A 13,681-nucleotide genomic window follows, 5' to 3' on the forward strand; every position below is an offset into this window, starting at 1 on the left:
GTTGTTGGGTTTCAGATGGATTGAAGAGAGGCACACGGAGCTCACCTGCTTCACGTGAGATTTTAACGGCGCTTGTGTCTCCCACCACTAGAAAACGGATGAGGCGGCAGGGTTTAATTCTGACATGCCCTCCAACATTCCTCAGAAACTGTGAACCTGCTACAGTGGTGCCTCGCAAGACGAAAAGAATCCGTTCTGTGATTCTCTTCGTCTAGCGGTTTTTTCGTCTTGCGAAGCAAGCCCATTGAAGGATTAGCAGATTAGCGCTATTAGCGGCTTTTAACGGCTTATCTGCTGATCGGATCAGCTGATAAGCAGCTTAGCGGCTTAGAAAAAGGGGGGAGGGGGAAAAACCAGCAGGAACTCGCAAGGCATTGTCGTCTTGCAAAGCAAGCCCATAGGAAATTCGTTTTGCGAAGCACCTCCAAAACGGAAAACCCTTTCGTCTAGCGGGTTTTCCGTCTTGCGAGGCATTCGTCTTGCGGGGCACCACTGTATCTATGTTTAAATAAACCATATATCACACAAAAGGCTTAGTAAACCACCAGTTGCCTTATTCCAAAAGAAAGAAAAGCTAGGCTTATGCTGGACTCTTGGGAGTTTTCATGGCTCAAAAGAATTGCAGAGCAACACTGGGCCAAAGCCTCTAAGAGTCAAAATAATCATTCTTATTCTGCTTACACATTTCTGATATCAGTTCAAAATTGTAAAATAGAAAAGCACACATCAGTGTGTGGACTTGGAGACAGGTTTAAAGACAGTTTAGTTATTAGGAAATTATAATGCTTTTCCTGTTATGTTGTGGGTGAACATATCAGACGACACAGCGATTCTTCAAGCAGCTCTTGTTTATTCACAGGCCAGGACAGAACTGAACTGAAGGGTTCAGTCAGCCTGCTTATATAGAGCTCCAGTACAATGTAACTGTAACAATTTTCTAAAACTATCCAATCACTGAACGTCACTTTCGATCCCTTATTTGCATAACTATCTACAGTATCCACCTGCTGGCCCAGGGTGAGAACTTCAGTACATAACATTTCCATTCATTGCTTTGAAGTCCAACCTGAGGGAAGGGTTAGAGCATCTTCTCTGCATGGAGAAGGCTCCCCCAGATAGAGCTGAGAATGTCCCAGAATAAAAGTCCATGGTTCTGTCTTCTTCCTTGTTACGTCACTGCATGGTGCTGTTTCAGATGAACTACTTAGGATTCTTCTCACAGATACAGTGGTGTTCTTGGTGGCATGACACTGGTTTCAGTTCTCCTGCTGCAAGAGTTGCACATTCATCGTCCGCCGCTTTGGGTCTCATTGCAAAGCTGTAAAAACAGAGTGCAGCAGAACTGTGAAGTTGACCGTGTTTGCTACAACTAAGTATAATGGCTGATCATTGGCTAAGGCCCTGATCAGCAACTCCTTTCCTGAGAAGCCTAACTTTGATGGAGAAGCAGAGGAAGGGGTTGTGTGGATCAAAGCCCCAGACATTGCCCACCCAAAATGGCCAATTCCCAGTGTTGCTCCTCCATGCTCATTTTGCTTCTCAGGCTAGTACTTAGGGGAACCAGATGGCACTAGTAAATGGACAAGAGGGGCCTTATTGGCCAGCTTGTTAACTCCCTCAGCTTCAAAACTCCCTAGGAACGTCTAAAAACTCCCTGGGGGTGTTGTCCTCAGCTTTTTCAGACTCAGGTCCCACCTTCACCCCCAACCTGCAACATGATGCGAGGTTGTAAGTTGCTTTCAGTTTCACTTTTCTGAGAAAACTGACTAACCAATAGCCTCCTTATAGTTAAACCAATTTGAATAAGCCACCAACGAAACCATGGCTTTGATGGCAGCAAATTAGTGAAGCCACCAGACAAGGTCCAGACAATCAAACAAACCATAATTTAATAAACTGTGCAGACAAGGAACAAGATACTAGAAAACACTTGTGTTCTGATCACTAAGCAAAGGAAGAAACACACAGTTTTTAAACCTGTGCAATACAGGATGTGTCATAGGGAACGATAGGTAAAATAGGTAAACAACGCCTGGATGGTTAAGTCCAGTCAAAGGCGACTATTGCTCATCTTGCTTTCAGGCCGAGGGAATTAGCGTTTGTCCACAGACAGCTTTCTGGGTCATGTGGGTCACAACTAAACTGCTTCTGGCGCAACAGGACACTGTGATGGAAGCCAGAGTACACTGAAACGCCATTTACCTTCCCGCCACAGTGGTACCTATTTATCTACTTGCGCTGGCGTGCTTTCGAACTGCTAGGTTGGGAAAAGCTGGAATAGAGCAACAGGAGCTCACCCCATAACATGGATTCGAACTGCTGATTGGAAGAGGGAATGAATGCAGCATATGGCAAGCGGAATTTAGCCATGATTAATAACAGGGGAGGGATTCTGGCAGAGATTCTTGGTGTGACACTAGGACCCGATTTACCGTATATGTAACGTTAAACCAAAGTATGACTTAGCACAATTGCACAAGCATGTGGGCACTGCTGTGGGCTAACCCATCATTTGGATTAGTATATGATCCAGACTCTGTCACATGGTTTGTCTTTTTCAAAGCAGGACCATGTGGGGTAACCGGCTTCATATAACCAATATGCTTAAGTCTAAATGCATGAAGGGGTTAATTCCAAAGAGTAAGCTGTCCTGCCAGACTACACCTAGGTCACTTCCTCTCACCTTGGGAGGAAGCCCTGTTGGGACTTAGCATTACATGTGAACTGAGCCTAGAGATGTTATGGCAGTGTCCTTGTTTTCATCTGTGAGATGTTGAAGAATATATCTTCAAGAGTAATGCAGAAGAGGGCATTCTGGCAGATGCAACTTGCCATGCAGGCATGAGAAAAGTTGCGTTTGCTGAAATTACCACTTCTTGACAACAACTCAATATGCAGGATACCCTTTTTGGCATCAAGTCATCCTGAGCATCATCTTATCTGAAGGTATTCCAGTACTATATACAACAGAGAGGGACGCGGGTGGCGCTGTGGGTTAAACCACAGAGCCTAGGACTTGCCAATCAGAAGGTCGGCAGTTCGAATCCCCGCAACGGGGTGAGCTCCCATTGCTCGGTCCCTGCTCCTGCAAACCTAGCAGTTCGAAAGCACCTCAAAGTAGATAAATAGGTGGGAAGGTAAATGGCATTTCCGTGCGCTGCTCTGGTTCGCCAGAAGTGGCTTAGTCATGCTGGCCACATGACCCAGAAGCTGTACGCCGGCTCCCTCGGCCAATAAAGCGAGATGAGCACCACAACCCCAGAGTCAGTCACGACTGGACCTAATGGTCAGGGGTCCCTTTATACAACAGAGAGCTTTCCAGAAACAGGGCCAGTGAGTGAAGACGATGCCCCATGGAGGATGTAACCCACCCACCATAAGAAGGGTGAAAGAGAATATCACACATACAGGTTATTCCTGAGTTCTGTGCCGTCGATCCATAGCCATTTGTTTTGAGCCACTGTATATGTTAGTCCAATGAAATAGGAACCCATTGCAGTTTTATTCTGAATAAACGCCTGGCAAGAGAAGAATGAATGAATGAATGAATGAATGAATGAATGAGGAAAATCAGGGCAGAGGAAATCACAACTAGCAAGGACGGCCAGATGAAAAGGATGTTTTTTTCCAGCTCCCATTAAGGCAGAAGAATCTATTTGTGCCTTCAAGGACAATGAAGCATTCAGACCACATGAAAACGATACCACACTTTTCGTCACTCTAGTAGCTTCCAGGTGCTTTTGGCTACAACTCCAGCCAGCAGAAAACATCTGAAGGCCACCACGCTGCTGAATATTGTCTTAAAGGTTGTTCCCAGGACACTGAAACTACAATTCCCATGATTCTTTGGGGAAATTCATGTACTTTAAATGTGATTTGGATGAGCTTTACAGGTATGGTGTGAATTCTGTGCAAGATGTTCTCAACTCTCCTTATCCCTGGTTAAAGAAATTTAACTCCAGCGGCACATTTTTTTCTCATCAAAGTGGGCCCAATCTTACCAGTTCATTTCTATCACTGATGATCGCTAGGTCGGAGCTCCATTGCATGCAATCGACTCGGCAGTGGAACCAAACCTCCTTGGTTTCCGTAAACCAAAATTCACTCCCTCTGTGTCTTTCCCATGTAGGAGGCTTCTGAGGAATCTGGACTGCAGCATGATAAAAGCAGATGAACACATCAAGAACTCAATATTAATAATGAAAATTCCAACTCTAGAAAGGAATGGTGACTCACAAACTGTCACCACCAGAAAGGACTTTGCCCCCCATTCAAATGCCATCTTAGGTGCCTGCTTGCTGCTTTCCTAGACCCTAGCTGGACATTCTTGATCTTGCTGAAACTGCATGCATGCCTCCACTGAGGGGCAGGTGGGGCAAATTTGTGTATGTCCCTCTTCCTTCAATGAATGGATAGAGACAAGATCTACAAGAAGGTTCTTAGGCCTCCAGCTGGATATATGGAAGGTTAAATTGAAAAAAGGCAATGTAGTTTAGGAGTATTGGTTTAGTTACATATTTATCTAACTACCAAAGAACTGTGTTCCTTTGCTTTCTGCCCCTGCCCCCCCAGTATGTTCACTGAACATGTATTGGCAAGGAGTCCCATCCAAAGGCAGTCATGTTTAGGGAAGTTTTTAATGACTGGTATTTTAATGTACTTTTAATCTTTTGTTGGAAGCTGCCCAGAGTGGCTGGGGAAACCCAGCCAGATGGGCGGGGTATAAATAATAAAGTTGTTGTTGTTGTTGTTGTTGTTGTTGTTGTTGTTGTTGTTGTCCCTATTACATCTGTGTTCCCTGGACCCACTCACAACCTCTGCATGTTCATAATTAAACCACATCCACATCATACAATTAAAGCAGTATTGTCCCACTTTATCTTCCAGCTTCCAGCATATACAAAATCATAATAAAACATTTTTTAAAAGCTTCCCTATGCAGCGCTGCCTTCAAATGTTTTCTAAAGGTTGTGCAGTTACTACTATTCCCAAAGATGTGGATTTTCATGTTACTAGTGCCACAAAAGAACCACCTACAGGGACTTGCCAGAACATTCAGGGTACCAGAATGACGCAGCTTCAAGATTATTATTGCGACTATGTGTGCCTGCCTGCCTGTTTTCCATCTCCTCAATCTATACATTTAAAAATAAACAATTTATTATGAAAAGCATTAAAAGTCTCCCATGCTCTCTCCCGACTAGAAAATAGATCCATAACACCTCTTTTTTTTTTTTTTAACAGCACAATATAATTAATACTACTGGTTTCTGTTTCCAAATAATCAAATGACATGATACCTGTGGTTGCAATTGTAGCTCTTGCTTCAGGCAGGTTCGGAGTAGACAGCAGTTCTGAAAACGAATACATTTTTGGCCTCTATTAATAAACTTTGAAAAGCTGTACAACTGTAGTATTCTTCTATTTAGATTTGGGGTAAATTTTGATAGGTATTTCCAAAAATACCGTACTTTGGGTTCAATCTGGACTGAGTTAATTATTCACTTTTCATTTCATTTTTATACTGGGGGGTGTCTCAAAGCAGTTTACAACCTACATTAAAACAGCAAATAATAAAATTCAAAATAATATCTTACTGAAGAAAGTCAAATATAAAGTATACATTTAAATACAATTAACATTCATTGAAACATAATTAACAGGAAACTAAAAAATTGTGCTGCTCTGGTTCGCCAGAAGAGGCTTAGTCATGCTGGCCACATGACCCGGCCAGTAAAGCAAGATGAGTGCCGCAACCCCAGAGTCGTCCGTGACTGGACCTAATGGGCAGGGGTCCCTTTACCTTTACCTAAAAAATTATCCTAAACGGTTTTTTAAAAAAAACTACAGAGGAGGTCAACTGCAGAATGCACGTTTAGCAGAGCAAAGTTAACAAAAAAATCTTAAACATTTCAAAAGAAAGCATTATTAAGTGAAGTCAAATATAAAAGGTACATAATTGTAATTAGTTCCCACTGAAATCAGCCAGTTTTATGTCATGATTAACTTTGCAAACTATTTTTAAAAAATTGATTTCAATACTGTAGAGCCTAAATGAATCATGACTTCAACCTATAGCTGCAAAGATCCCTGCAGAGAGAGAGAGAGAGAGAGAGAGAGAGAGAGAGAGAGCTTTCAGTCAACACCTAATCTTTATACCCTGTGAAATATACTCGGAGTCGAGAGTGGATTTCATGCTCTTTATTCAGCTCATAGTGGTGAGGAGGAATGGAAGTTCCCCCAGAATGTCTGCCTTATATACATTATTTACAAAATGGGCCCCACGTGATTGGCTAATTCCGGGATTCTCCTGTAGGCCAATCAGGTTGCGGATTCACTTCCACCTGGAACTGGATTGGGTGGTTTCTGTGGACCAATCAGACTGCTGCATTCTGGACCCTATTGTTCTAGGACCAATCAGACTGCTGCATTCTGAATCCTATTGTTCTAGGACCAATCAGATTGTTGCCTTTTGGATCCTATTCAACTCAGTACATAACACCCTGCTTGCATCAGAGATCAGCACTACTTTTAAGCCCCTGAGTGGAACCTGTTAAGTTGTGGGTGAACATATCAGACGACACAGCAATTCTTCAAAAAGCTCTTGTTTATTCACAGGCCAGAACAGAACTGAACTGGAGGGTTCAGCCAGCCTGCTTATATAGAGCTCCACTACAACGCAACTGTAACACTTTCTGTAACTATCCAATCACTGAATGTCACTTTCAATCCCTTATTTGCATATGTGGACCTGAGTGAAAACTATCTACAGTATCCCCCTGCTGGCCCAGGGTGAGAACTTCAGTACATAACAGAACCAATTCCAGAATGACTTTCATTCGGTGCCAAATGTAAAAAGGTTCAAAACACACACATCCATGACTTTACCTGACCCACACTTGATGTCATAATATGAGACAGACGGACATGGCTGGGGGGAAAAGGCCTCATGGGCCAAATTAGAACTCCTGACTAACCTAGATTGGCCTATGTACTGGAGATTCTCCTTCTCTGTTGTACAAGTATTCTCCTTTTATTCTATCCTATCTTCTTTGGTGAAGAACCATAGCTGTCAACGTTTCCCTTTTTTTAAGGGAAATTCCCTTATTCTGAATAGGATTCCTCACAAGAAAAGGGAAAAGTTGACAGCTATGTGAAGCACCATTTCTTTTCTATTGGCTGTAACTGTTTCAGCATCACCCCCCACCCCGCCGCCAAACTGACTGGTGCTTCTCTCTACTTCCTGTCACATGGATTATTTCAGCCAGTCAGGAACTGCATCATGAACAGAATGATGTCTCAGATTTGTTAGCAAATCAAATTTGGCTACATTATGATGTCACCATATTCAAAAGAGGAAAATGCTTTCTGATGTAGTACTGTGGCTGAGCCTTGCCAATTAGGGTGCGCATAGAGTGTGACATCACAACATTATGTAGTCAATCAAGGTTGGATATGTGACCGCGTTACTGATTCACTGCAAAATAAAGTCAAATAAGAGTGACAGCAAATCAGGACTATTTCATCATTGATCGATGAGTGTTGCGGAAACGGTGAAAAAAAGAATTGCATTTTTCAGCAAGAATGTTTGCAAAACCCTTCTTTATTTAAGCTCAGAGATTCCCCAGAGAACTGTTGTAGTGTTACCTGTATAATTCTCCTCAGGAATGAAGCTGAAGTTTCCCCTAGGGAAGATCTGTGGAACTGAAAACAAGAACATTTGGAATGGCGTCTGTCTGATGAGCACTCCTTAACATGGCTGCTAAAATTCAGTATGCACGCAGTCATATTTCCTTGTCGGCTAGGACAGCAAGTCCATCATAAGCACTAAGAGCAGACAATAAGTCACTTAATGGCCTTATTAGGCAAGCCTCTGTTTCTGTCAGCCCCTTATCTGCACTATTGGGATAATAATGGTCACTTGATGGCTCGGAGGGATGACTGAGGGATGTGTACAAAGGCTCTTTGAAGCACTCAGCTTGCAGGATCAGGACAAAGGCCTACAGTGGTGCCCCGCAAGACGAATGCCTCGCAAGACGGAAAACTCGCTAGACGAAAGAGTTTTCCGTTTTGGAGGTGCTTCGCAAAACGAATCTCCTATGGGCTTGCTTCGCAAGACGACAATGTCTTGCGAGTTCCTGTGGGGTTTTTTTTCCTCCCTCCCCCCTTTTTCTAAGCCGCTAAGCCGCTTATCAGCTGATCCGATAAGCCGATAAGCCGCTAAAAGCCGCTAATAGCGCTAATCCGCTAATCCGTCAATGGGCTTGCTTCGCAAGACGAAAAAACCACTAGACGAAGAGAATCACAGAACGGATTCTTTTCGTCTTGCAAGGCACCACTGTATCTGGTCCAGCATTCTGTTCTTGTTGGACCTTTTCCATATCTGCTATTGGGTCCCCGGAGCACAGATTCACACGAAATGGCAACCAATCTTGCAGGATTTAACAGGATTTATTTGCATATGCAGGACAAAGGTACAGAGCAATAAGTTTGCAATCTGCACCACCCAGTCAGGGTGCGCCCCCTTTTTATACATTTGCAGAATACAACACCACCTGATTTCTTGTAAACCACCTGATTTCTGGGAAATCAAAAGTTATAGTAAGTTCCTATTACCATGTAAGGTCTTGGTTTCCCTCCTTCCTGCAATCTCCCTCCTCCCTGCCATCTCCCACATCACCACGGCCATGTGCATTCCTGAGTTTGCTTATCTCTTTACAACCTTCAATAATAAACATTTGAGCCTGTTCCATCAATGCCATCCTTGTTCACCTGACAGACTTCTCCTTTCTCAGAAAGGCCTTGGGGGGGGGTTTGCTATGGCCCTACATTCTCACAGTGACCAGATGAGTTTTGGAAGCCCCAAGCATGATGTAAGTGCAATAGCACACTCCTCGCTTGTGTTCCCTAGCAACCATCATATCACTTTTAGTCGTTGTTAGCCTTGCCTTACATGAAGCTGACTAAACCCCTTTTAAGGCCGTCCAGGTTTGTGGCCATAATAGCATCCTGCAAAAAACGATTTCCATGGTTTTATCTATGCGCCGCATGAAGAAAGACTTCCTTTTGACTGTTCTGAATTTCCCACCATTCAGCTCCCGTAGATCACCCTCTGCTTCAGTATTATGAGAGAGGGAGGAAAAACTCTCTCTGTCTACTTCCTTTGTGATGCCTCCCTCACCTTTACCTTTTCCCAAGGTAAAAAGTCCATCACGCTTTAACATTTCCTCATGGGGGGCTTGTTCCAGCCTATTCATCGTGTTCCTTGACCCTTTCCACACCTTTTTGAGGTGTCGAGATCAGAACTGTACACAGTATTCTGGGTGTGGGCTCACCGCAGATTTGCTAAAAGGCATTATAATATTGGCAGCTTTCATTTTCATTCCTTTCCTAGTAATCTCCTATTCAACTTTTTCACAGCACTAAGGGGACATTGTCATTGACACATACAGAATACAATAAAAGTGATGGATATGACAAGTGAAAATAAATATGAAAATAGAAAGGCAGCCTTGAAACTAAAACCTGACCAATACTTACTGAAAACAAGGAACAGGGATGTCCCTGTAAGCTTGAGCAACAAGAGGGTTATTCCAGGAACAATATGCTGCCAAGCCATGTTGGCTAATCTGAAAGAGTTCAGTAGTGTTTCATTAGCAAACAAAGATCATGGTTTCTGTCACATGTAATAGCAAGCTTATCGCCCATGTTGCATCCAATCCAATGAAAAATAAGTTGTGCTTAAAACAAGCCCCATTGAAGCCAACGAGTTATTAGTCACACAATTACCTTAAGCATTCACAACTTTAGCTGGATAGGATCAAAGAATCCTCAACGGACCAGCTCTTTCAGATTTATTACAAAAGTAATATTGATTGAAGTGTAAATATAAATTAACCCCCTCTCCCGATGGACAGTATTTCAGGATTCAGATTGCATTTCTTTAAAGCTCAATATATCCCACAAGTAGAATTAAGAACCCTCTGTTTAATATAATATTCAATATATTGCAATAGGTAAGGCTATTTCCCCTCTCTTACAATGTTCATTATTTTCTATAACCTATAATCAAAACAAATGACTATATTTGGTGGCTAGTATACCCTCCAAGTGTCCCGATTTTCCTGGGACAGCCCTGGAATTACAGAAGCCGCCCCGATTCTGATTTGATCTCAGAATGTCCCGGTGTTCCATTTTTCTCCCCTCCATGTCTGAGAGAACAATTAAAAGTGGTATGTGTGTAGGTGCAAAAACAGAGTCCTGTTTTTACTGAAAGTAAAATGCCTGCACCAAATGAAGGAAATTGTTAAACTGGCATTCAAAGCCCTTCCTATAATTTTGAAGGAAAATGTCACAAATCCATTTTAACTTCTTTAATTGCAATGCACCAAAAGCCTGCCATTTCTTAGGAAACATGTAAAGTGTTTATTCCTTTATTGTAAATGGAGCCTTAAGACTGTCTACTCAGAAGTAAGTCCCACTGTATTCAATTGAGTTTATCCCAGGTAACTGGGTAAAGACTGTTCAGCAAACCTAAGTATTTTTACTCAGAACTAAGTCCCACTGAGTTCAATAGGATTTACTCTCCTGATCATGTTCCCACAGTTTCTATTATTATTATTATTATTATTATTATTATTATTATTATTATTATTATTATTATACCCCACCTTTTCCCCCTGACAGGGACTCAAGGCAGCTTGCAGATTTTATTTCATTCCATTTATCTGTAGGCGTTGTACATAATCCCCTCCCTCACACATTTTTTTCTTTACAACAATCCCATGAGGTAGATTCAGCTGAGAGGCTGTAATCCCCATATTTTCATATGAGAAATGTTGGAAGGTATGAGAGAGATCTCCTTTTCGTTTTTTCTTAATTCATCTAATCCTTCTTCAGTTGATCCTATTTTCCCTTAAAATGACCAAACCATGTTATATGTGTGTGTGTGTGTGTCTGTGTGTTGTATTTGATAGAAAATATACTCACACTCTTCTTTAAAAAGAAAACCAGATGAGAAGCAAATGTTACCTATTAGAAGGACTCAGAAAGATCAGAAAGCTTTCCGCTTCAGTTCAGACCATTTGATTTTCGCTCCTTGTTTTGTCGATATTCTATGTGATCCTGCCTTTAGCCCTCCGCTATGAGAGAGGGGAAATATTTCTTCTCCTTCTCTCTCTTGGTAAGCCAAAGTCCTGGCCGACGGTTCTACCTCTTTTTCTTCCTCCTCTGTGTCAACATCCCAGTTATGACATACATCATTTTTTCCTCTCTCTCTCTCATGGTTTCCTGCTGACCGAGACCTTTGGAAATCAGACTAAAGTTTGGCTGGCTCACAAAATTGCGTAACTCTGCAGATCGGAAGTTTGGGGAACTAACACTTTTTGGTAGTTCCTCCCACCCTGCAGTGTATATTTCAGAAATATTTTGAATAAATAAAAGCGAGCGTCTTACAGTGGTACCTCGGATTAAGTACTTAATTCGTTCCGGAGGTCTGTTCTTAACCTGAAACTGTTCTTAACCTGAAGCACCACTTTAGCTAATGGGGCCTCTTGCTGCCACTGTGCCGCCGGAGCACGATTTCTGTTCTCATCCTGAAGCAAAGTTCTTAACCTGAAGCACTATTTCTGAGTTAGCGGAGTCTGTAACCTGAAGCGTATGTAACCTGAGGTACCACTGTATTTGATTGCACACTCTGAAACAGGCTCCCCCAATCCAGAGGTTGGGCGTTCACTGTGACATAGCCTAATCCTGATTAAATCAAATCCAGCTGGATTTTGGGCTGCGAACATTTGGTCCCCCACCCTGCACTCAGTTCACCCTGCACACCCTGGGAACGGCTTTGACTGGCCGGCTAATCAGACGAGGGTAGCCGATGGGTCTCAAACCCTGAGTGAGTTAGGGATTTCCCCTGCAGGCTCCAGTGGATTCAGTGAACGAGACCAATAGTGGGTCCAATGGTCAAGAAGGCAGTGCTTGCATGTGCTGTAAAGGGCAGATGGGGCTCGTCAGTTTGGAAAGGTAGCATATCTAGGAGAAATAAAACTATGAGGAGTAAACCTACACAAAACCAGAGTCCCTAAGATGGTTGGACGGCGCTTTGTAAGCCTCCTTCCGGCAATCCCTGCAGCCATGCAGATGTCAACTGTTATGTACTGAAGTTCTCACCCTGGGCCAGCAGGGGGATAATGTAGATAGTTCCACATATGCAAATAAGGGATCGAAAGTGACGTTCAGTGATTGGATAGTTACAGAAAGTTGTTACAGTTACATTGTAGTGGAGCTCTATATAAGCAGGCTGGCTGAACCTTTCAGTTCAGTTCCGTTCTGACCTGTTTGGAGAATCGCTGTGTCATCTGATATGTTTACCCACAACTTAACATCAACCATATTGCTCTGCTTTCCTTTGGACCACATCAGCAAGGCCGAGTCAGGGGTCTTGTCATTTGGGTAGCCCATGACTGCCATACATGCTGCCCAAATTTGCACCCCAGGGAGGTTGCTTCGGTGCCGCTATTGTGGCAGTTTGATGTCACCCGCAAAAGTGCACTCCATTGTCTCTGGAGAACGACACATGCCAGCAACAACATCACATTCCCGTTTACTCTGGCTCCAGTGCGCTCCCATCACTGGTGTTTGAAGCCATGGGCACATGACATTAGCTACAATCCATAGGTATCTTGTAGCTTCTTGAGAAATATTCCTGTCTGATGTGTTCCCCCTCAAACCAGCTTCCATCCGGTTTGAAAACAGAAGCCACAGTTAAGCTGAGATGTGTACATTTCAGATAGTCATTGCACATACTCTTGACGACAGCTCTGGTGAATAGGAGCTGTGTGTGTGTGTGTTTGCATGCGCAAGAAAATAAATTGAGTAATGAGCATCAGGAGAAGACATCCCCACCCACTTTTCTGGTGCATACAGCAACGTAAGAATGTGACTCCAATCGCAGCAAGAAGAACCAACCTCTCCGTGTTTCAAGCTGCTAGTGTGTACATAGCCTTGAGGAGGACACAACAGGCTTGTGCCCTGCCAGCCCGAGCCGCTTTTGTGTGTGCCCTTCAAAGGAGTTGGCCAGTAGGCTCCCCACTGCATGGCCGAGCAACGGCACAGCATGGCCCCACTTGGCTCCAGTGGGCGGGGGTCACTCTAGCAGTGTGCACGGCCCCCATGGCACACCTACCCACCCCGGGCACCAGCAAGAACTGCTCCGCCATTGCTTTCTGGTAGTGTCCAAGCCACCCTCCCATGCTGCTTTTGTTATGATTCATGTTTTCCATAGCATCATAGTTATCTCCCGCTTGGACTACTGCAATGCGCTCTATGTGGGGCTACCTTTGAAGGTGACCCGGAAACTACAACTAATCCAGAATGCGGCAGCTAGACTAGTGACTGGGGGCAGCCGCTGAGACCACATAACACCGGTCTTGAGAGACCTACATTGGCTCCCAGTACGTTTCCGAGCACAGTTCAAAGTGTTGGTGTTGACCTTTAAAGCCCTAAACGGCCTCGGCCCAGTATACCTGAAGGAGCGTCTCCACCCCCATCGTTCAGCCCAGACACTGAGGTCCAGTGCCGAGGGCCTTCTGGCGGTTCCCTCATTGAGAGAAGCAAAGCTACAGGGAACCAGGCAGAGGGTCTTCTCGGTAGTGGCGCCCGCCCTGTGGAACACCCTCCCATC

At 43.7% G+C, this 13,681-nt stretch overlaps 1 protein-coding gene across 2 annotated transcripts; it reads right to left on the reverse strand.

Moving 5' to 3' along the window:
- Positions 1 to 830: 830 nt before the first annotated feature.
- Positions 831 to 11,071, reverse strand: LOC310696266 (C-type lectin domain family 5 member A-like). Of its 2 annotated transcripts, XM_083481590.1 has the most exons (7): positions 11,032 to 11,071; positions 9,541 to 9,629; positions 7,648 to 7,704; positions 5,301 to 5,354; positions 4,002 to 4,150; positions 3,409 to 3,518; positions 831 to 1,318 (listed from the first exon to the last, which is right to left on the reverse strand). In XM_083481590.1, exons 2-7 carry the CDS (start codon positions 9,617 to 9,619, stop codon positions 1,201 to 1,203), a joined length of 567 nt encoding a protein of 188 aa, XP_083337716.1. In that variant the 5' UTR covers positions 9,620 to 9,629; positions 11,032 to 11,071; the 3' UTR covers positions 831 to 1,200. The 2 variants fall into 2 exon arrangements, with proteins under 2 accessions (XP_083337716.1, XP_083337717.1); XM_083481591.1 differs by lacking the exons at positions 7,648 to 7,704; positions 9,541 to 9,629; positions 11,032 to 11,071 and adding an exon at positions 6,160 to 6,516.
- Positions 11,072 to 13,681: the final 2,610 nt, after the last annotated feature.

The sequence above is a fragment of the Podarcis liolepis genome (assembly GCF_965112155.1).
Source record: "Podarcis liolepis genome assembly, chromosome: 17".
NCBI classification, from domain to species: Eukaryota; Metazoa; Chordata; class Lepidosauria; order Squamata; family Lacertidae; genus Podarcis; species Podarcis liolepis.